This window comes from Xiphophorus couchianus, chromosome 9, assembly GCF_001444195.1.
Source record: "Xiphophorus couchianus chromosome 9, X_couchianus-1.0, whole genome shotgun sequence".
Taxonomy (NCBI): Eukaryota; Metazoa; Chordata; class Actinopteri; order Cyprinodontiformes; family Poeciliidae; genus Xiphophorus; species Xiphophorus couchianus.
Window position 1 is genome coordinate 29,283,696 of NC_040236.1, and position 25,083 is coordinate 29,308,778.

Consider the following 25,083-nt stretch of genomic DNA (forward strand, 5'->3'; position numbering starts at 1 on the left):
ATCTGTGAAAGATGCTCGTCCAAAGATTTAATGAAAGTGTAAAATTACACTCTGTCCACACCATGATGCAGTTATTCCAAAATAAACAGTTTTAGGCTTGTTTGTATGCAGCAAAAACATGTATTTTACTTGTATCTACTGTACATATAAGTGATTAGTTATCATAATGCTTGTCAAAGATGAATTTTTATGGAGCTGCATAGATTACAGCAAATATATACACCTGCTAAATGTATAATTAGCAATTAGTTTTTCAGTAAACCTACTTATTTCACCAAATGTTATACATTTTTCCATGTTCTACCTCTTCTAAATAAAACATTAAGCAATCATTTTCTGCAGGGAGTGGAATATTTTACTGTATAGATACATAAAACAAAGAATAAATACATTCCTTGATATCTTAAGGACAGCTTTACAGACGGACAGAGAGACAGACAGAAAGATCGAGTTTTTATTTTACCAGTTGCATAACAGTTAAGTCAGTTTCCTGCATGTAGATTTTATTTTGAAAGTGAGCCCGGATGCAGATCCGTGTTGCTGCGCATGACTTGCCTCTACTCTGCTCTCCTCTCGTACTCTGCGGCTGCTGCTGGTCGCTGTCATCATGCAGGTGGAATCTGCGCAGTGTGCTTCAGAATAAAAATCTTTGACAGGGACGCCACGACTTCTCTGAGCTGCCAGTCAGCTGGACTCCTGACATCAGACCGCCGAGGAGGAAGAAGCAACAAGACAAGAGACAAACCGACAAATTGGATTTTTTTTTTTTTTACCCCCTTGCACACTTTACCTGCCTAAGTTAGAAATACATTTAAATTTGGATTAAGATCTCGTTAAATTATTGCTCTGCGCGGGATAATAAAACGCTGTTGAGTTGTTACAAAGTGTTTTCCTCTCTTGGCGCAGTCCAGCACAGCTCAGCGAGAGTCGTAGAGGATGTCATCCAGTCCTAAAGGAAATGAAAGTGCCAAACAGACCAGAAGGACGTAATCTTTTGGGAATATCTTCTCTTTGCACGCGCCGGTGCGATGGATGAAGGCACTGCCAACGACACCATCCCAGATCTGAAAGACATAGAGACAAAAATCGGCCGGAAGACTCCCGAGGGTTTGCTCAGGTGGATGAGAGAAGATGCGTCCTCTCTCCGGGGAGAAACCAAACTGGCCACCCCTCAGGACACCAGTAAGGACACTGGGAGGAAGAGTTTGGATGAAAAGATTAGGAAGCTCAGGATGGAGATGGTAAGATATCGATGTGTGTGTTTGTGTGTGTCCGCCAGTGGATGTAGATCCAGTGTGTCAGTGTCAGTCAGCGCAGTTGAGCTGTCACACTGACGCAGCTCAACGGAGGCTCTCATCCAGCTGGAGAAGGTCGCTGCGAATAGCTAAACACATCTAAGCAAATTAATCCGTCCATGCAGGAGCATGGACGGATTATATGAATGTACAGAATGCACAGGAAGAGAGGAAACAGTGCAGGATCCTCTACAGGCCACCGTACAGTTTAGATTCATCAGGTTGGATTGCAAAATGTTGGCTGTGGAGAAAGTTATTTGGATAAATCCCATTTTGCCCTTTGCCCCTCATTTAGCATTTACACTCTAGAAGTCTTAAGGGAAGGGGCTCCTAATGGTGTCTGTGGATCAGGAGAACGTCAAATAGGATTGGTTTTCCAAGCTCATAAAAACAGATTTTTCAGGAGCACCTTTGGAAGCAAAGGGATTGAAGCACATACAGTAGGACAAACCTAAAATCAAATTCAGCTTACATTTGGTAGTTCTATAAAAAATGACAAATGGGAGATAGAAACCAAATTGTATCTAATTGCATGCTATTAAACAGCATGTCAAAAATTATTTATAGCCTTTTTTGAAATCCGAGGATTTTCTTTCCCCCTTTTATTTTGGTTTTATAGCAAACATTCCATACTTTTGCTTTCCACTCATTATTCATCATCTTTTATAATGCCTTTCAAGTCGAAAGCCCTCTTGCCATCATCCTAATCTGTAGATCCCTTTATTTATGCTCAATTAGATTCAAGTCAGGACTTTGACTGGGCCACTACAAACTTCAATATTGTTTCTAGTCAGAAGATGATAAGGAAGGTGAAGGAAGAAAGAGGACGGGAGGAACAAATGAATGAGTAAACGAGGTTGGTGGTTGAAACAACGTGACAGATGGTGCCAAACAGGATCACTATGTGGATGAATGGTTTGAGTGTTGAGCTTTCAAGTACTGGGCTGTTTCTGGCTTTATGGAGCCTGGACCCTCCCCTACTTGTTGCTTCACAGTGTGGCCAGCTGACTGAAAGAAAACTCCTTAATCCCTTTACTAAAAGAGGTTTTAAAAAAATGTCTGTTTGGAAATATTGCCGACTGTGAAAAACACACATGTTGTGGAAACTAAATATTAGTGCCATCTTTAAAGATGATGATTCTGAAAACTACAATTAGCTAAGAGTGGCATGTCTGTTAGCAAACTACAGGCTAGCAAATCAAGAAGATAACTCCCACAACTGCTGAGCTATTGTGGTTTTTTTGCGCTTGTCATCAGAAGTAGGAGAGTAAATGATATATTTTCCATTTTGATGACATTTACTTTGAAACTAATACAAATAAGTACAAATAATAATAAAAACAATAAAAGTTGTAGATATGGCATCTGTCTAAAGCCAAACAACAGTGTGGATAATTGTTGCTTTTGTGTTTTAAATAGAAACAGTCAGATCATGTTATACATTTTTTTTAAACTATCTATGTCTATACTTCTGTTATCTGGTGGTGACCAGTTTACTCACAAAGGATAAACATTTAGTTACTATGGTATTGTTTTATTTCTTATGTGACTTTCAGGGAGTTCTACAGTGATAGCTTTCATTTTTCAAATGTTATCACTCACTTATTTTATCAAGACTCTGATGTTATTTAAGCAGATTATTTCCCAACAAGCAGCTGTTGATTTCTCTGTCATCTTGTTTACAAAGATCCAATCCTCCTCCAAGCAGCAGAGTAAATCCTCTGCCCCAGAGTTGATTTTTTCCCCCTCAGTGTACATGCATGTAATGCATTCCTGCGGCAGATTGAGGCGTGCACGCAGCCTGTGGTTCTGACACGGAGCACATGCACAACCGCATTGAGACTTCCTAACAAAGCAAGCCGTTATCCGACGATGTTTCTAACACATTGGTTAGTTTTAAAACAGCCAAAAACAGAGGATCAGTTGGTCACATGTTGGGCAGCCAAGCTTATTACACCTCCGGACTGTAGCTCAAAGCAGAGCTACAGTTTTAAAGTGCAGTAGTTGTATTAGTACAGTAAAAATAGAACAATCATGTGTGGACAAATAAGCCAAAAATGTCCTGAGTGAAACTGAGCAGGACAGATGTAGATTACATTTACCTGTTACTGCAGAGTACAAGCAGAACTTGCTGCAGCAGACAGGCTACTTGAGGTGTTCAGTGTAACATTATTTAGTTACAATTATATTGTGAAATATATTTTAGATAAGAATTAAAAGATCAGAGAGAAGGTGAAAAGCTTCATCTTAAGCATCTTGCCCTGCACAATCATTTCAAACTGACAGCGACAGAGCTCCATCAGAATGAGGAACAACAGGACGTGGAGGGCAGGATCGCTCTTTGTATTCTCTGAATTTTTATTTTCAACCCAGAGCATGAGAAAAGGGCATCAACCAGAGCTGTACATTGTTTCATTCTGTTTTGTTTCTTCTTTTGGGACTTGCTGCAGCAGCGCCCCCTACAGCAGCCGCCACTCTAGGGCACTGCTGATGCTGCCTATGTGCAGGACCAGCTCTGCTTCAAGGTTTTTCTAATTTCTCTGAATCAATTAGGAGCACACAGTCTGAAGGATTTGGGAAGTGTCATCAATTCTCTCTGCTGGGAATAAAGAGGGACCGACAATATAGTTGTGATGATAAACAGCAACTTCCTACCCTGCAGACAGTGAAAAGTACCACAAATACACCCTCCTGCTTGCGAGTGTGTGTGTGTTTCATTCATCTCAGAGTGGTATAGTGTAATGAGAGTGCAGAGGAGTAGATGTGAGCACTGCACTTTCATCAGCTATCTGCTTAGTAAGATTTATAGTAATGCATGTGAGAAGAGTCTGCAGAGTAATGACAAATGGGAGAGCAGAAACACACATGGTTTTACACGCCATTTAGCAAAGACACAAAATGTGTTTTTGTATTTTTAACACCTTACCCCATGCTGATAAAGTCATTAGAATAGCTTTATGAGGCAGGGTGTTAATGAGTAAAGTAAAATCAGCAGATTTTCATGAAATAGTTTGCAATAGTTTAAACCCTTCTCTTATTTATCCGTTAGCTACATACTAGATAAGCTGCTTTTTATATTGACAGCATGTTATATTTTATTTTTATTTTGTCTACAATTGCTACTTAGTGGTGGTTGTTGTGTGTCTTGTCTCTATGCTGCTGTAACTGCGAAATAATTTCCCTGCTGGGATGAATAAAGTAATTCTATTCTATTCTATTGTATTCTAGATAAAACATGCTAAAACTTCTGGAATTCGTTACACAACTGAAAAAGTATGTACTATATATAAAGGACAATTAAGCTCCACAGATCTGAAACAAATTTACTGGACAGGGACACTCATTCACAACAACGACATATGAACAGGAAGTCGGACGCTCACAACTCTGATGTTTATGTTTAGTTGACGAAAATATGCTGTTGGTCATTTTTCTTGTATTACATGTCTCATATGTCGCCCTTTATGCTTTCTGTAAATTATCACAAAGTGATAATTGACTTATTTGTCCTAAGTTTCCCTCTTCCCCCTGACACCTAAAAAAAAATGAGCCCTGAACACTCAAAACTACCGTGTAAAAATTTTTTTATCTGGTCATCTACTTAGAGATGTCCCAGTCAATGTGTGATTGTGTCAAACTAAATTATTACAAAATGAATATTCTTTTTTTTTTTTATCATAGCGTCCCTTTTACAAAAGCTGATACAGCCACCCTCTGTTGAAATTATGCTGTCTAATTTATTTACTCCAAACCAAACCCAACAGCTTGGAATTCAAATTAGAATACAATTAGTGGAACCATGATCATATTTTATATTTAGTTATCTTTTTTTTTTTTTAAAGAAAAGAAAAATCCGATATTTAATTGTATTTAGCTTCATAGTCATGAATGCTGCATTATGGGGCATCACCTTAGATTTAAAGCTCAATATTGCTTCTAATTCAAAACTGTAGTTTCACTTTTTGTTTATTCAGAACCAGAATGCTAAATATTTTCTTTGGCTATGACAGTTGAGAAGAATATGGCACAAACTAAATTTCAGGGGCTGGATTGCAGACAGATGGTCTATTTCAAGGTGAAGGGACACTGCAAGGACACCGTCTGTCTGCAGATGACCTGAGACAGACGGGGAAGGGGAAAAAGCAGACAATGACACGAGAGGACATACAACCTTGCGTGTGTGTATGTTTTTTGTTTTTATATAACTGGTGTCCCATGCTGGCAGTGATTCAGCAGTCTGTGTGGAAGCTGTGTGACATTGGCAAGATGTTTTGTTTTTTTTTGCCATATGGGTGGGTTTGCGTCACGCCTTATGCTTCAACTGACTGTGCTATCGTTTCAGCTAAATTTTACTCTCTATCTTTTTGAATCTCCATTCTTGCTGTTTCAATGCAAGAACTGCACCCCTCCATTTCCTTCCCACAATTGTATTTATTACAGCATTTTTACAGGGGGAAAAATACTTGATATTTTTTCTCCAAGAAATGCTATAGTCAGCTTAAAGAAAAATCCTGTAGAATAATACATTTCCCACTGACTAATTAGGCTTTTGGGGACAAATCAAAGCTCCTTCCTGATTGTTTCTGCTTTTGCTTCAGAGAGGGCAGGATTCGTCAAACTCACTTGACAGATAAACCAATAATTGGAATCTGTTTTGCAGAGCAATTAATGAAAGAAAGCCATTAGTCGTTTTGATGTGTTGTTAAAGACTGTCTGTTCTGACATTTTTCTTATCTTAACCATGTTGAAATAAGGCTACAGCAAATACCATGCTATAAGGAGTTTTAACACTGGTTTTTCTGTATATCAATTTATTTAAAAATAAACAAGGAGTGTGAATTTTTTCTATATATATATATATATATATATATATATATATATATATATATATATATATATATATGGAACGACATAACCATTTGGAACGACATAACCAAGTTGCAGGCATAGTGTACAGAAACATCTGTGCAGAATATGGACTGGAAACCCCGAGATCAAAGTGGGAAACACCCCCAAAGGTGACGGAGAACGCCAGAGCTAAGATCCTGTGGGACTTCCAGATCCAGACAGACAAAATGGTAATGGCGAACCAACCAGACATTGTCGTAGTGGATAAACAACAGAGGAAAGCCGTTGTGGTAGATGTAGCAATACCAAGCGACTGCAACATCAGGAAAAAGGAGCACGAGAAACTAGAGAAATACCAGGGCCTCAGGGAGGAACTGGAGAGGGCCTGGAAGGTGAAGACCACAGTGGTGCCTGTGGTCATCGGGGCCCTCGGGGCAGTCACCCCCAAACTGGACCAATGGCTACAACAGATCCCAGGAACAACATCAGACATCTCAGTCCAGAAATGTGCAGTCCTTGGCACAGCCAAGATTCTGTGCAGAACCCTCAAGCTCCCAGGCCTCTGGTAGAGGACCCGAGCTCAGTGCATAAGAACCACCCGCGGTGGGTGAGAAGGGAATTTTATATATATATATATATATATATATATACGCCCTGTTTCTTTTTATTTTGCCATGTATGCTGTCATATTGAAAAACATTTACATTTGACTTTTTATGTTAGTGCCCCCCAAAAGATCACATTATTAGGGAAATTAATCATAAAGTAGGTCAAGCTGTCAGTTTAATTTTCAGTTTCAACATCCAGGATGCCTGGTGATTGTGCAATGGTGGCGTAAGTTCATTTCTGTAATAACTGACTATGTAGCAGTGGTAATGTGCATTATACAGGGTGTACTTTGGTATTCATGGCAAAGTGCACCCTGTACTTTGAAAGGTGTACATGGGTACACCCTGGCAAAGATCAGCTAGGCAGCCAAAATAATTAGCTGCATGGCTGATCTATCTTTTGAAACAAACAACAGATGCACAATAGTGTAATGGTGATATACCTAAATTGCAGAGAATTATTTTTGCAGCCATCAACGAGTTTTTGGTATAAGCCCAGCTGGATGCTCGGCCACTTGTCTTGCCACAAATGGAAGAGTTCCTTAAAACTAATTAAAGCCAATTGATCTCCTGACACAGACTTTACTTTAAACTTAGATTTTCAACATGCTTAAGGGAAGGGACATACCGGAAGCTAAATATAAGCCTACTTTATCTATTGCTAAATTATTTTTGATTTGTGTTTGGATCATTGTCCTGACTCATACCCATTTGTCAAAGATTTAGTTCAGGGGGAGTTAAAGAATTTGGATGTTGTTCTTTTTCTTCATTATCCCAACCACTGCATTCACCAGGATGTCTGGTAGCAAAACAACCTCACAGCATGATGCCAACTGAAATAAAATTAAGTGTGCCAACAGTACACATTGCCCAAGCACATAAAAACTGCTCTGACCTATACCATATTAAACATTTGTGGACTATACTTCAGGTGAAAAGAAAGAAAGCAATCTGTTTGAATCAACTTGAATCAAATGTCTTTCCTAAAAGGAAAGATATACTATAGTGTACAAGATATGTCCAGCAGGAAAATGAGCTTTCCAGAATCATAGGGATAAAGCAGATGGTGCATCAGTTGCCTGAGTTTTTGGCTGTCCTGTACTGTTGTCTTCAAAAACATGAATAGATCATTAGTGATGACTTAGTTCTGTGTTGTCCTTGAAGTCTGGGTTCCACTTCCATCCTGTCTGGATCACAGAAAAATATTTAACGCTCCACTTTGACCTTTCCCGTCTGACAGTGGCCTTTCTGTAATGAGCGAGTTTGAATTCACTGTGCAGTTAAAAAAAGGAACTAAACAACAACAATGGTAGGGATGAAAGAAATTCTCCTTGGGTCAGCAACATAAGCAACGCTAAGCAACATTGACAGAAAAGCAAATTGCATGGATTCCACTGCTGCCACAAAGAAGAGTTTGTTCTGTTGATTGACTTATTTTTTCTACATAAGCTATTCACAAATTTGCATTTAAGGAAGATGCAAAAGCAAATTCATCCCAAGTTGTAAGTCAAGCATTTTTCTGTGGTAATTTAAACACCAGCCAACCAATAAAGTACCTTTTCCCCCTGTCCTCACCTCAGTTTAACACTCAGTAATTTACTGAGACTTGACAGCACCATAAATCTAGTCAATCTCTGCAGGGAAAGAATTCAGCAGCTGAGCTGTGCATGCAGCCTCAGTTAGCATTATGCCACCTCAGCGCTGACAGGCATAGAGCTACTTTTATCACCACCCTCATTAGGCAGTCGGACGCTGCCAGCCAGAATCTGCCTGTGCCAGCCTGCCAGCGGGTTAAGAGCCACACGTGCAGGAGCCAGCAGTTGCTGATCTCCACGTTCATGCAATGATCCACCCTGTAAACAGACAGTGTTCATTTTATTTCATTCATTTCATGTCTACAAACATCAGCAGAAGTGGTTTGTAAGCAGTCATATGTATGTTAGAATGTCATCATAAAGTTACAGTGTCTTGTATGAAACGGTTCAAAGGCTTACTTGTGTTAGCTAGTGGAAAAGATAATTTCTATTTTCTTGGATTATTTGAGCATTACATCAGACCAATAAAAAATATGTCATACTATAAATATGTTATGCCTTACACAATCATTGGAAAAAATGCTGACTTGACGGGTCAATGCTAAAGACGCTGGCTGTTGATGGAGTTCTGAGTCCAACCACAATAATGAAAAGTTTCATGGAAGGCAAATGTGTGGTAGGAAACAATGCAGCAGCCGGGAAAGATGACACCATTCAAACACTGGACAATCCAAAATATTTTACTCAAAATCAAGGCAGAAACATTAAAATAAAGACTGCTTTGAAAAATGCTGAGAAAATACTTTGTGACAAACTTAAATCTCATGTTTTCAGTCCTGATTTAAAGGATCCAACAGCTTCGCAGGTCCCAGGTTTTCAGGGTGTTTTCACCAGCACTGAGGAGCATAAAAACTATTAAATGTTTTTTAGCCCGAGAATATTTAGTGCCTCTGGCTGCCACGTTTTGGATGAGCTGCAGCTGTCTGAATTTTTACAAAAAACTGAATAAACTATTATAACCATCCAACTTACTAAAACTGAAAGCATGCAAGAGGTTTACGGTGTCTGGTTTAACATAATACCCTTTAATTTGGAAATACTTCTATGATCATAGCAAGCTGATTAAGACTTTATGTGGTTGTTAAAATTTAGATCTGTGTCCAAGAAAACACCAAGCTACCCTGTGTTCTAATTAAGACTAGTTGAGCTTTGATCCATATCCTCATATTTTACACAAAAGTTCGATAAAATGTGTGTGTCACTGAAATGCATCATAACCACAATCACACCTGGTTCCAGCTACTCATCCAGACATTCCTGCAGAAACTGCAGTAGATGCTCCACAGAAGGGCATTACTGTTAATGGTACTCTTTTTTTTTTTAAGCTTCCTTTGATTCCTTGTGATAATACTGAGGACTCTTGTTGCTCATTACCTTTAAAATTGATTAATAGAAGGAGGCGCCAATTACTACATCTGTAAATAGTGCGCTGCTGTGTGACATCTACATTTTTCTAACGCGCGTGTGAGTCAGTTTGGGGTCATAACGCGTTCACACACAAGTGTGACTCTGGTCGCATTTAATTAGTACATCCACACATACAAAAAAATGGAAGATGAATTTTTGTGCAGGATTACAACGTTCTGCTTGAACGTTGCCTCATCTCCTATACATTTATAGACATCAGTATAGGCAGTGAGAAATGTGATTATTTAAAACAACATATGAATGAAACAGTGCAATAAAATCTTCATAGTCTGGGTTACAAAACACATAACATAAATAAACTTCAATCTGGAGAGACTCAGACGGAGATGAGAAGACAATTAGAAGAGTTTATTGACAAACAGAATTTAAAGTCTTTGGCGCTCGGGCCCCAGCTGGGGATAACGGTTATCGCAGCGTTAGTGATAGGCTTCAGATGAGCATCCCCGATGCTGTTAGGAACGTCATCCCCCGGGGCCCGGCACTGGTGGTGGAGGTTGAAGAAGGGTGCGGGCCTCAGGACCGGGCGAATGGAGGAGAAGGGGTGGTGGTGGGTTGAGCTCGGCTGGAGAGCGAAGGACACCATGGATGAAGGTCCTTATCAGCTGGGACTTGGTCGGTGATTGGACGTGACGTGGCTTGGTCCGGCGTTGATAGGTCGACGATTGTGGGCAGGTCGCGTCAATTAACGGGTCCCGGTGGGGATAAAAGAGTCTTCCAGTTTGAATTTGCGCCTAGGCTTCATAATAATTGTATTCCTACTACCCTGTGATGGACTGGCGACCTGTCCAGGATTTACCCTGCCTGTCGCCCAATGACCGATGGAGTTGAGCATCCATCCATCCACCCTGTGAGGATGAATGGATGGAAGGATGTATTCCTACTTTTATGCAGATCACGTTTGATTTATAAGACAGAGATTCAGCAGTTTTGGGAGAAGAACAGAGGCACTGTTCTGGCAGCATAATAAATTCAATAAATAAAATGAAAAATGAATGCCTAGTGGTGAAGGAACAGTAGTGATGAGAGAATATAATTTGGCTCAGCTTTAAATATTGGTGCCATATATCACCTCCTGGTGTGGTCCTCGCTGACAGACCTCAGCAAATCTATAAGGAAGAATTTTTCCATGACCACAAAAACAGTTTTGCTTCTTCTGAAGTTAGCTGGACATTTTGCAGTTGATTACAGTACGTAATTTTGTGTAATTATTGCTTTTTTAACCAAAACAAAGCTATTTAAGCCCAGAAATGTGCCACATTTTCCACTCTGTACAATTTTGATCTCTGCTTCTTCTACAGGGCCAGTTTTAGTCATATTTTCCTTTTAGTTTCTTGTTTCTTCCCTAATTTGTTTCCCATATAAAGTATCACCTGCTTGTGTCTGTTAAACATTTCTTCCAATTATGGTAATCTGTAAAACTTTAATAGCCTTATAATAGTGTTAGCACATGTGTCTTGAGCCAATGGCTGACTGTTTTAAATGCTTTCCAGGCATATCCTGTGGATTCCCCTTATAGAAGCTTTTTTTCTTTTCTTTTTGGTGTCACTAAACATTTTCCTTTTTTGGGTTAGGGTTAGGTACGTTTAAAGTTTTTAATGTGAATAAAACAGGATCACATGCTTCTCAAACTCAAACCCACCTCACAGCTTTTCAGTAAAGTTAATTAATGTTAAAATGAGTTCTCTTTCCAGGGAATAAAAGATACCTTTTATCTATATTTGTTGAAGGAATGAATTTGAAAAACAGCTGACTGAAGATTAAAGAGAAAAATATGTCCAATACTAATACAAATGCCCTACAATGTAAAAACATTAAATTATATAAAGTATTTTTGGTCTAGTTTCTAGTGCAAATGTCTTGGTTCACTTGTAGTAAGACAAAACTAAAGCAAAAATGATTGCTTTAAGTCAATAACTGTTTTAAGATAATAAAAGTACTAGTTATATGTGAAATAATCTGCTGATGGAATTAGTTCTTTTTCATTAATATTAAAGATATGACTTAAAACATGCATAGGAAACATGGGAAAAGAGTACAAAGTCCATTTTAGAAGGGAAAATTGCAAAAGATTCAATAGCGCTTGACTAATGTAAAACTAATAATTAAAAATTACAGCCACCTGCAGAATTTTGAAGAGATCTCATTTGCTGTGTTCACAGGCTTATCTTCGCTCAGTGGATGTCAAGATTTTGCAACAGTTACTGGCGGTCCATGAGGGCATCGAGGCAGTGAAATGGCTGATGGAGGAGCGCAGCACACTAACCAGTCACTGCAGCAGCCTGACCAGCAGTCAGTACAGTTTGGGTGAGGGCCCCGACACGTCTTGGAGGGGTTCCTGGAGCAGCCTGCAGGACCCCACTAATGACAAGCTAGACAACATCTCGATTGGCAGCTACCTGGACACTCTGGCTGATGACATGGATGAGTACTGCCCCTCCAGCTCAGAGTCTGTGATTTGCTCCACCACACCACTAGTTTCAGAAGCTACACCCGAGAGCAACACAACCGGAGGCCCGAGAGTGTCTGGAGCAGGAGCTGCTGTGGGAGCTAGATCGAGGAATGGAGATGAGAATCAGATTCGAACTGGGACAAGTGACAAAGAAATGTTAGGGGGACCTAGGGTTAGCAGTGCCATCACTGGGCCTGGAGGTAGTGAAGCTGGAATATTAGGAGCTCCTGTCAGGTTTCCCCAAGTCAAGTCAAACAGCTCCAAGGAAAACACGCCAGTCCGAACCAAGCCTGCAGAGATGGATAAGGGCAGCCCCGTTTTAAAAGACGATGCCAAAACACAAATGCTTAAGGTCAATGGTGTTCTGGAAAAAACAGCAACACAGACAGGCAGCCCGACTCGCAAAGGCATCCCTGACAAACTGGGAACCAGACAGAGCCCCAAAGCCAAACAGTACAAAAACGGAAAGATCGACTTGGATACATGCAAAATGAATGGCAAAATGCACCTGGAGTATGATGCTCACTGGAGATGGGTGCAGTCACAGGAAGATGTGACATTTTTGTAAAAAAGGACCATCACATTGAACTACCATATTAAATGACAACAACATTCTTCCCTCTGCACTGACTTTTCTAGAAAACATTGATGTCACCATTTTACAGGATTTGGCCCAATTATTTTTGCCAAAGAGGGATGCGTCACTCAAATATAGGAAAATTACTTTGAAAATTCAGTACATAGTGAGTCTCAGGATATTTTTAGCAGGCCCTAATTTTAATTTGAGATGTATATTTTTAATTTTTCTGTAGAAAAAAAAGCACAGTGACATGATTTGCCAGAGAGCTGAAACATTATTGCAGATTCTGTGATGTGGCAGTGATTTCAAAATTTTCTTGTTTATAAATTTGTCTCCCTTTAATTCTTCCTCAATAATGTTATTGAGACTCTATTACTGACCTTGATATGGTTTTCTTTTTAAAACAGATTTAGGTTGCGAGTCATGAAAATCTCTCTTCAGATTCTTCTCATGACCATTTGCCTGGATCTTATCCCTTGAGACTGGACATTTCAAAACAATGGCACTAGTGTAGTTAAATGTACTAGATTTAAAAAAGATAAAAATCCAACATAAATTGGCCCCTTTTTATACAGTAGATTTACACAAAATATGCTGTACAAATGTATTTATGCATAACTGGCCTTGTCCAGTAATTATACACCACATTAGTGCATTTTACCAAATTGTGCAGTGCAAGTGATTATTATGAAATTTGTGCGCATGTTACTACCTAAAACATTCCTCTAACCAACAGTAACTTTTAATGTTCAAAAAAAAAAATCCACCAAGGTTTGAAAAAGTTTTAAAAAATAATATACCATAAATAGTTTTGTCATTGTACAGTCTTGCTTCAGTGCAACCATCTACAATAATGTAAATTCACAATACAGCTACTCTGCGCATCTGTTATTAGTGATGTCTGACTCTGTGAAAATCCTGAATATAGTTTTATGCAATGAAGTTGTGCCTCTTTAGTGTGAAGTTTAACAGCAAAATCCTGTATTTTTCCTAAGATGATTGCCCTGTCGTCATGACAGCTTGAATGCCTTGGTTCGTTTTGTTTTTTTAACCACTCCTTTGCCTCTGCTAGTGTGTCCAGATATACTGTAGCTAGACCAGGAGTCTGTGCTTTCGAGTGTCAATTGGTGAATGTGTTATGCCGACTGCGTAGATGTTGCATGCCAGGTGATGAAAGCTTTAGTAGTTGATTTGTGGGGATGGTGTGGAAGAGCAAACAATCAAGAAAAGCAATATATTTTTCAAACTGTTATTCAGCAAAAGAAATCCAATAATACAGTCTTTCTTGGGTGGCAATGTTACTTATGAGCCAGAAGAAAACCGATGAGTCCCAAAGTTTTGAAAAAGCTTTTTGACTCATCCATCACATTGTTGCTATTCCTCCAGTCAGTCAGCAGTTAAACATCCTGATGCTACAGGGTTGGCGAACAGAGCTGGGCATCTTTCATTATGTAAGCATAATATTTAGTCTAATCAGTAAAAATATTTTACAATACTGTCCACTTGGTAATCAGTTAACCTAAAGTTATTATTTTAATACTGTCAGAGGAACCTGGAGTACCCAGCAAAGAACCCACACATTCACAGGGGACATGCAAACAGTTGCTAAAAGACCCCAGGATGGGATTTTAAACCAATACCTTATTGCTGCAAGGCAATGATGGTACCAACAGCTGGCTGAAAGCTCATGATATACTGTATATGCATATATATTTTAAATCTGATAAATGTAAAATAAGACCACTCAAGACAAAGGAAAGCTCTGACTCCAGCGTTGTTACTCTGCTTCCCAAAATAACAAAATGGTTTTCTCCCAACAACTGTATCACTGGAATACGCCTTGTTATATTAACAAACCATGCAGTGACAGTCTCGCTTTTTTCTATTTATCAAGTATGTGCTTCAGTACTTATAATTCCCACAACAACCTCTGTATCCCTAAAATCCATATTTTAAACATCTGGTGGCAGGAATGAAAGTTAAAATATTCACATCTACATCTAAAATATTGACATCTACAGTCAACTGTTCTTTTCTACATTTGGAAAGAAAGATCATGAATTGTACTTATGGTGGGAGTTATTGGACTTTATTCTGTATCTCTGAAATAAAACTATTGAAATTCTGATGGGCCATTGGACTATCCAGTGTGTATACCACTTTCAGCAGCCTTTGCTTAGAAAGACTAAAACAAAGGTGTCATCTACAAAGTATCATCAAGCAACAACATTCCAATGTTGTCACAGTGATCAGAAAAAACATTTGGCAAATGTTTTAAAGATTTTGTTGTAAAACTTAGTAACTTATAATCTTTTCATTTGAACCACAGGAGTGTTTTCTCTCCTCCTGACTTTCTTTTTATCCCACTTTCCCCTCTACCCATAGTAGTAGGATGGAAATGTTTAGTCTGTGCCAACAAACATTATGTACACACAATGGTCTCTCATTGGAGACAGCTCCATAAAGCCACTAGAGACAAGTAAAAAAAGTGTGCTGAAACTTGGCCCTGAACTTTTAAACAAATAACCCTAAAAGAACCCCACTTCCCCCTCTTTTCTCTTTAAATACAATACACACAACTACAACCCTGGTGATGTTTTCATTCACAATACAAAAATGTAGTCGTATGAAACGTTAGTTCCTTTTAACATATGTGCTGGATGAAAAGCAATAAAAACAAGGGATGCCTGTGTGACTTCTTTGTGGTTTTGTTTCCATATGAACTGAGGTTTGAGTTAAAAAAAAATAGCACAGTGAATCAAGCTGTAAAAGTCATTACATCACTACATAGTGTGTCTTTAAGTGGATACACTGCAGCCTACGATGGGTTTAATGTGTTTTCTCTAGTCAGATCCAGTTTAGATTTGAAAAATTGGAATCATTTTAGTTCAACTCATGGCAGAGATTTAATGAGTGCAAATGATGCAAGGAGGAGCTACTTGTGCTCTGTTTTTTTAGGAGGGAAAATGACTGCTGAGACAGTTGTTTTTTCAGGCAAATCTGAAATAAATCAGAGATCTTATTTCTTTTTTAATATATTAAGCGCTGTCTAAATGCTCACTTTAATGGATCTGACCAGGCTTCAGGTACCAGCACCCTCAGGCTATTCTGGGAACAAGATAAATAGCACGATTACGTAGATGAGTTGATGTGCACAGAAACGCGGTTGCCATGACAATGAGGCCGAGCACACTGCAGCTCCAGTGTCTATATAAAAACACACAGTGTACAGCAGAGGCAGCAGCAATGGAGCAGTACGCTGTGGATGCCAGATTACACAACAGATTTACTGACTCAAAGTCAGAATGAAGTTTTTAATCTGGCATTTTAAAGATAACACCTAAAACAAGATACATTTCTTTTAGAATAAGTTTTGAGAGGTCAGATAATTCCATTAAAAGAGCCACATTCAGTTTAACATGTTTAAAGATTAACACCAAATAAATCAATCCCAATGTAGTTCTAACTTAAACATTTCAAGGTGTTCGCCCAAGTATTAACTCTGTTCTGTGTTGTGTTCAGTAACGTTCAGAGGCAAATATTACAAATAATGGTCAATTAAAAATGTTTTCAAACTCAGCCTTCCTTACCAACTAATGTGGCAAGAAAGTTTAGTTTGTCCACATAATGCTAAGTGGACCTACAGTCACTACACAAATAGATTGATATAAATAAAGGAAGAAACTGGTGAATGCTGCTCATTTAAGCATGATAGTTTGATCAATTGCATATGAATGTTAAGTATTCTTATTATTCTTTGATTTATATGACCATTTAATCCCTTTGTTATTAAAGAAAATTTGAAGAGTCCTGAAAAACACTCCTAAACACGCCTATTTTATTTGAACGTATCAGTATGGCTAATTGTTTCACTTTTTTATTTTTAGCTCATCCAGGATTCCAGCTCAGACAATTTTTGTTCCAAAAGTGCTCACTCTGTCCTTTTTCAGAAATTCGCTCTACATATTTGGTATTTTTTAATAAAAAACCCCAGCAGTATAGCCTTGACACAATAACAAACATAGGAGATTCAGAAGTTCCAGAAATTACTGGTTTCCTGGCACTTGCTATTTTCTATAATTGTTTGTTTATATAATTGCTATCATGTTCAATTTCTCAAAGCAATAGAAAGCTCAAATGGAGTGATGTCATTTAGAAAAGCTGAAAATAAACATAGTAAACATGAGTCCCTGTTTTGTGTTGGGCAAGATGCTTTCAGATATTAGCCTAATTATTGTTCCACTACTTTGTTGATTTAATTGGATGGAGAATAACAAAATCCTAGAAAGCTATGGCAGTGTCTTATTTTGTGTAGTAGTATTTAAGCTACAATACTCCTGTGCATGTTGTGCAAGCTACAATACTCCTGTGCACTTTGAATTACATTGACTCCACAAAATATTAAGTGAAATAATTAAATAAATTTCTCCTGTCATTCCTTATCTCTGGTTATCTTGACAGTTGTTAAAATATGTGCACCTTGTTGAACCTAAGTGTATAATTTCCCCACATACATATGAAGGAGCATGCTTTAAAACATTACTGTAATATTTTAAATTGGAATGGCACAGGGTTTATATGGTACGGACTGAAATAAGAAAAGTCAATAGGAAGTTAAACTCCATGTGTCTGACTCTGGTTCCTTCCTCCTAAATGACAACATTTTTTTTCTGGCATCTTATTTATATTTTATGCTTCTGTTTGTCTTTGTTCACATGTCAGACTGCAAAAAGAAATGGAAGTGAATCCCACTGACTGCACAATGAGGTCTGACATGGATCCAAAACTAAACTTTGCCAAATCTGAGCAAAGAAAATGAAAAAAAAAAATAAAAGCCCACTATAATATAGTTATCTGGATCAGCTGAATATTTATGTTGATTTATTGAATGAATTTCTATGTGATCACAATTCTTTGTTTTTTTTTTTTGTCCTTGTTATGCAATGGAAAAAGTTGATTTTACATTTGTAAACTAGAAGTATTCAATCATTGACTTTGTTGATGTGCAGAATATATACAATAATACAAGCTTATCCAACAATTAAAGACATTTATGTATTTTAACTTTGATCCTGTCTTGTAAATATTCTGTTTATTCTTACTTTTTAATTTTCAGGCTCAGTTTAAGAAGACTGCTGTGATTTTATTTGTCTAGAGAATTGATCATTGAAACAGGTTTTCTGAAGCTTAAGATCACAACTTTGCCAACTCAAGATGTTTTCCTTCTCTTAACGCAAATTACTTTGAACACTTTCATTAAGATTCCTGATCAATATTTGGCCTTTCCACAAATGTTTAGCAAAACAGATCCATTATCGATCAGGGCATTCAATGGTCATTCACACACACACTGCACACACACACTCTGTTGTACTTTGTCAATGTTAACATAGGCACAGTACAGCTTTTACAAAGCTAATGAAAACCAAAGGTTGGGCTTCCCAGAAAATTTAACTATCACACAAGACTAAAAGTATTTTTAATACAAAAATATGACATTATGGTCATGTTGTGGTCTACACAATCATCGGAAAGACTATTGTCTTGACAGTTTTTCTGCAGACAACCTCCACAAAGTAAGTCACAAAAGGTCAGTCCTAGAGAAGCAGATGTTCACAGATTGCTCTACAAACTTAAATAATGAACATTTGAATGGAAAGAAAAAGTTTGGTAAAAATAAAAAAAAGAAAATATTGTGTAGACTTAAGTTTGTAGACAATCGCCATTTAGATTTTTGAGAAAATTCACAAAGCTTGGGAAGAGCTACCACATTCACCACATGGGCTATTTTATTGAGCTGGAACTGGGATGAACAAGGACTGTTCACACAGACAAAACCACCAATACCTGGTTTAATCACCATGGTAACACCAGGTTTAATTGAACAGTAAGATAGCCCAAGCTATTTTTTTTTTTTTTTTAAAAGCAATTGAACAAATATACTGTAAGGTATATAAATATTTTTTGATAGTATAAAACTGCTTTCTGACAAACTGAATTTAGGAATTACATGTGCTTAAAAAAAGGGTGGGGAAAAAAAAGACCTCAACATAAATAGAAATGTCAAATATTGTAATATTAAATATTGCCACTTTCCTAAAATAATGGCCCAAGTTATTTTTCCCAAAAGTGATTTTCTTTGCTTAAAACATATTTTAAAGAGGAGGAAGTGTTGATTTTTTCAGCGAAATTATTGGTGTGTCAGAAGGTCATATGAAGATGGGTGTGAAGATGCCCTGGAGGTGTATGGAAGCCAGAGCATGGATGTCAAGAATCAGATGTGAAATGCTTACAGAACCTTACTGTAAAACTACATGTTTGTTTGCTATGATTAAACTAGGATTATTCCCAACAACGATCCCAGAGCAAGCATCACGTGTCTGTAGGTCAAATAAATTTAAAGTATTAAACTGCTCTTGAGGTTTTAAACATTGGTGTAAATTTGACTGAAACTGGTTTATACAACCAAAGCAAAATCTTAAAACTACTGGTTTTGTTTTAAAATAGTCATAGACAAATAAAACTGAAATATTTGAGAGCCTGAACAATGCTGCGCTCTGCAAAGTGGGAGACGTTCTTGTTTAAATGCCATGGGGAGTTTTCTGGAGCCGTGCACATCTCTGTTAAATGAACCAGGAAAAGTGTTTGCAGCTGCTGAACACACCTGAGTCAGCAAACATTTTCTTTTTACAATCAGAATCCATGCGGAGCCTTCACACACACAGGCAGGCTAGAAGCAGCAACTTCTTAACACTAATTGACCATTTATGTGAATTTGAGCGTTTTCACCTGTGTTATATTCAGAGCCTCGGTAGAGTGACTCTGCACTCATTTTCTGTGTGTGGAGTGAGCAACCATAATTCAGTCCAGTTGTAATGTAGTTATTTAATATTTATTTACAAGAATAAACCAGTAAACCTGATGTTAATGATGGCCATCTTGTTCTGACAGAAGAAAATTTTATACTTAATGTCTTTCAAATGTATTCGTAATGCTTGAACTTTTCATAATTTATGTGACTGAACATAAATGAACATTATTGTGAAATGGAGGGAAAAGTTTGCACTTGTATTTAGGTTCAGTCATACAAGTCTCCCACTAGATGTGACACATTCCACACAGCAGAGTTGAGAAAAGGAGGGTTTTTAAGTCCCAGATGTGAAAAGTGCAGAGATTTGTTCAGGTATAGTAGTTCTACACCTGGACTAAAGATTTAGTGGTTCAGACATCTGGCCTGGACTGAGGATGAACTTTCAACACTAAACCAGGCATTGTGTGCAAAGCCTGGTCAAAACATGACTAACTTGCACATTGCAATATCCTCAGTTAAAGTAATTTGAACTTCCAAATGCTTTTTAATGGGTTTTTAATGTCAGTTTGCATTTAGATGCCCAAAATTCATTAGTGTGTGCAGGCAGTAAGTAAAATGAGAGGAAAAACAAAAGTGCTTCATGAAATAATGGAACTTTACTGCTGTCCATTTTCATGCTGACATGTGGTGAAGGATTTTGGATTCAAGATGCTAACAGCACCACATCAACACCAAATATTAGGTTAGACAAAAAATAGTTTTTGGAGAATTGGGTTAGCAAGGTAACAAATGTTCCCATTTAAATAAGCCCTTCACTTACTCTGAACATGAAGCTCTCACATTTAGACGGCTAGTCTCCGTTTGTGTCCAGTGAAAACATAGCCACTGATGGCTGTTTTGTCAGCCATCCAATCACGTCATGGTTACTGACTATAATGAACCACAGACTCCAGCCACACTGCACCACTAATGTCTTTTAGTACTGCTCCATATCATGACAGCAACTGCTCAAAATACTTTGGGTCTTCTAAAATTGCACAGAAAACCACCGCAGGCTGCAGTGCCAATGCACTTGAGCTGTCTTTTAACTTAATGCCTTTTGTATTGCTTTATCTTTCCTGTTTATACTATGGCGGTCCATCCCAGGGTGCAGCAGAGTCAGGAAAAAAAATTTTTATGTTATTGGAGCAGATAAATAGAATTTGGATTTTTTTTTTTTTTCATGAGATCACTCGTTCATTTGCATTTCATTTCCCTTTGCTGTGTTAGGATTTTTCAGTAGGTCACAGATTCTTTAAGATATTTCTAAAGATAATTTTTGTTTCATTCTATATCTAGTTGTACGTTTTGTTCACTAACAAATGTACAGTGACCATAAACACAGCTAGAGCTCAATCAGTATGGCTAATGCTGATATTTAGAAATCACCCAGACTATTTTGTATGACGTCTGCTTTTAGAACAACTGTGGAATTTTATCCCTAACCACTTATGTATTTCTTGGTCTTCATGATATTTGTTCACTAATGTTCTCTAACACACATTCACTAAACAGCTGGATTTATACAGAGATCAAATGACACACATGGACTATTTCCTAATTAGGTGACAACTAGAGGATAATTTTGGAACTTGATCTAATTTACGGGTATCAAAAGAAATGCAAGATGCATTTTTCTGATATTTTCTCTGTAACTATGTATAATTTTACTTTTTGCTGGTCTGTCACATACAATTATTTGAAGTACACTGATGTTTGAGACTAATGTGAAAAAAACTCAAATATTTTGGTTTTGCTAGTATTTGCAGGGTAAAGTATCTGGTTGTTTTCTTCTTGATGGAAAATTAATTGTTTTAGCCTTTTTTGTATTTTCAAGGCTCCTTATAGATTCCCTGATATCTCGTCTTTCTCCTTACATCGAGAACAACATGAATCCTCCAACAGTCTATCAGAACTTTCCCAGAGGATGGAGCATCCCATGTCGTCGCTAGCACTGAGTGTTTTCGCTGCAGAGGTCTTCTGACTGTGGGACGCAGAGAGAAACAAACAAAAAGGGCAGAACTGGGCCGCAGCGTTCCCACCAAGTGACATGATCCAGTGTGCGTCAAGGTCAGTAGAGGTCAGCATTTCGATAAATGTTGATTTAGCTCCTATACGGCGACACAATGGTGGGGTCTAAATGAAGCCATCTGTTTTATGCTATTGTGACTGTTTGTGTTCAGAATTGCAGGGTTGTTGTAATGACATCAACCCTACAGGTTGTTGTCATTGCAACTATTTACTTACTTCTTTGATACATTTATGAATGGAAAACAGCAAAAACATAATGGCGCTGGAAAGCTAAGGTAAACAGACAAATCTGTACAGAAGGGGAATCACTGACAGCAATGAGAGCAGGGGGTGACACTACCTACCTCTTTTGCTATATTTTACTGGTTTCCTCCATAAGGTCAGTGTTACATTTCAATGAAATAATCTCGTTTCCCACTCAAAATGGGTGCACAAACCGTGAATACAAATCAGAAAATATTGAGTGTATTTTTACAAAACTAAATTACAATGAATAAATCTGATTACAGTTTTATGACAAACTCATCTAAAAATATAAGACACCACAGCAGCTTGCAGGATTAGATTTTTCCTTGTTTCTTTACACTTAAGTTTACATTCTTTGGAAACTTTGTTTAGAGGAATTTAGCTGGTTTTACTGAAGACAACTGTATGGGACTCTAGGGATCATTGCTAATGCTTCACCAACAACCCTCTGGTCTCTAATACTGCCTACACAGCATATGGGAATGTATTTTCCTTCCATTTGCACATATGTGGATCCATAGTTCTCGTGGTGATAGATCCATATCACCACTCTCCTCTGTCCCAAGGTACATTAGCAGTAGGCCTGCCTACATGTTAGATGAAGAGTAAATTAAATGATTATCTTCAAATAGATAAAAAAAAAAAATAACGATCAGCCTCTTGGCAGCTACTTAGGTTGTCAGGATCAATGGAATACATCCTGAAGCAGCCAGAAAGCACTGCAGGAGTGCACAGAGGGCTGGGCTGTTGCTTTGCCACATTTTAGCAATGGAACCCACACCAATTAGGCTTAACCGAGTGTCAGAGTAAACAGGGTGGGCATTCAGCTGACCGCCTTTCACTGTGTTAGCCGGAGACAAGTGAGCTTTGTGGCACACATACTGACTGATCTGGAGGCATTTTGTACATTTGACCCACTTGCAACTAACTAGGCTGCCCTGGGTTGTTTTAAAAGACTCACATTCTCTCTAAGAACAAATGGACAAATCAGGTTTTCCATGAGGGATGAGGGATATTTTCACTCTTGCAGAAAAGCAGAACAACGGATCAAGGTCAAAGATGAGCTCTAATAAGAAACATTCACTGTCTGTTATAACATTAACCTATACGATTTCAGGAATGTCATGTATGCATTGCAATGTTTTTTCTTGATATTTGTGCAATGCAATCAACAGAACCTCTGTTGATGTGATTTTTATCCAGTAAAAGACCTTGAACCCTGGTTCTCTGTTTACTCAGCTCTGCTCCACCTGCAGCAACTGATACTTTTTTTTTTTTTTACTGTGGATTCAGATTTTTTTTCTCTTCTTACATTAAACTTTCTCTTAAATGATAAATGCTCCTTCAACTAAGCTGACCAAGAATTACAAATTACAGAAACATCACATTTCTGTCAAACCTAAATCTAACCAAGTACAACCAATCAACCCCCCCCCCCCCCCCTCCTCTCCTTATATAAAAGCGTAAATCCAGATGTGGCTCTGAATTGAGCACAGGGAGATTTTTCTCATTTCCCTTTGCTTGAGATTTGGAGTGAAGAAGCACACAACCTGACCTTGACCCCAGTCGTTAAGGCCTTCAAAGCCAACATGGATCAGCATCTGTAGCTGCAAACCCTCTTGGCCGCTGCACTCGTTAATGCCAGGAGATCAGTGAGGGATCAGCAGCATCAAGCTTCTTGTTTTTTTTTTTTGCCTGATTCACATTAACCGGCTTGATGAAAGAGGCTCCATGGAAAGAGAGTCGGATTATAAATCTGAATCGTTTTAAACTGTGAATTGGTGAGTTTTACTTCATCCAGCCAAGTGGATTTGTTTACAAAACAAAAACAAAAAACATTTAACCATTAAATTCATCCGCCAGAATACTTTAAATTACATTTGCATGATTTTTATAATATTGCCATAACCAATTTTCTTGAGAACATTTACCCTTTGTTCTGGGTTAACATCGCTACACTATGAGTAACTACAAGCAATTTCTTAGTATAAGTCTGATCAAATACAAATGTACATGTGTCTTACAAAAATATTTCTAAGCGTCTTTCACTTAAATGTTTTGATTGCCTTTCCTGCAGCTTTATGAGCACTCACACACACTGAGGTCAGAGAGTCATTGAAGACCGAAATCTGCTCTTTGGCTGCTTGAAGCAGTGAATTCAGTTATTCAGATCTACAACTTTAGATGCAATGTGTTGTCTATGAACAGGACATTACAGCTGTAGCAAGACTTGAAAATGTATGTTTTATTTTTTTATTTGTGAAATATTTGCTTAACCAGGCAGGAGAAAATAATTTACAACATGGTAATAGGCATTGCCTCTTGAGGGAAAAGGAAAAAGGGTTTATAAAAGAAAACTTTGAATAAGAAAGCAAAAATATCATAAACAGAAACGTAGGGCACTAAACAAAACCAAAATGTTACCAGGAAAATTAAAGACATGGCTAAATAAACACACACATGCTACTGTAATTACCAAAATGGCTGCAGCTTTAACCCTCCATCAAATCTGATGGAATTTGAACTATTCTGCAAAATGTCACTTTCTGGATAGATCTCAGAGCGAACAGAAATCCCAAAGGAGGACAGACGTCTACAAAATATTTCTTTGCCATGATAGTCATGAGATATCATCCGTGGCCTCTCCAGGGAATATGGCCTGAACTGATTTTTCGTTCATTACATCTTGAACTAAAAACAACAATGCTAAAATGTTCTCATCATGGCTGACATTTCAGCACATTAGCAAAAACATAACCTCCCCCTCTCTCTGTTGCATCTGATCCTGCAGCTTTCTGTCAGGCATCCAGCCTCTGTGATTTGTAGCTTCTCTTTGCCAAAGGCAGCAACATTTTTCACCATCATGTCCTTCTATGGCAAACACAAGACAGAGCCTGGAAGCACCGTTCTCCCCTGACATCATTGAAATGACGCTAACAAACTCGGCTGGTGATGGTTTTCTGCCCCCTTGTGGCTGAAGACTGCAAACGAAGTCACGTTATCTGTTGTGGCTAATAAATTTTACATTTGGAAATCTTTATTTCTGTTGCCCTTTTACAATTTTTGTAAATAAAAATGGATCAAATTTAAATTCGCTGTTTCATTTTTTTTGTGATTTGTTTATTTTAACTGCTGAGAAAAGTCTGAGAATGG

The 25,083-nt window shown here is 38.0% G+C and overlaps 1 protein-coding gene across 1 annotated transcript; it reads left to right on the forward strand.

The window, feature by feature from the left end:
• The first annotated feature begins 489 nt into the window (after window positions 1-489).
• Window positions 490-17,873, forward strand: lurap1 (leucine rich adaptor protein 1). The gene is made up of 2 exons (XM_028026961.1): window positions 490-1,241; window positions 11,934-17,873. Exons 1-2 carry the CDS (start codon window positions 1,029-1,031, stop codon window positions 12,789-12,791), a joined length of 1,071 nt encoding a protein of 356 aa, XP_027882762.1. The 5' UTR covers window positions 490-1,028; the 3' UTR covers window positions 12,792-17,873.
• The last annotated feature ends 7,210 nt before the right edge of the window (window positions 17,874-25,083 follow it).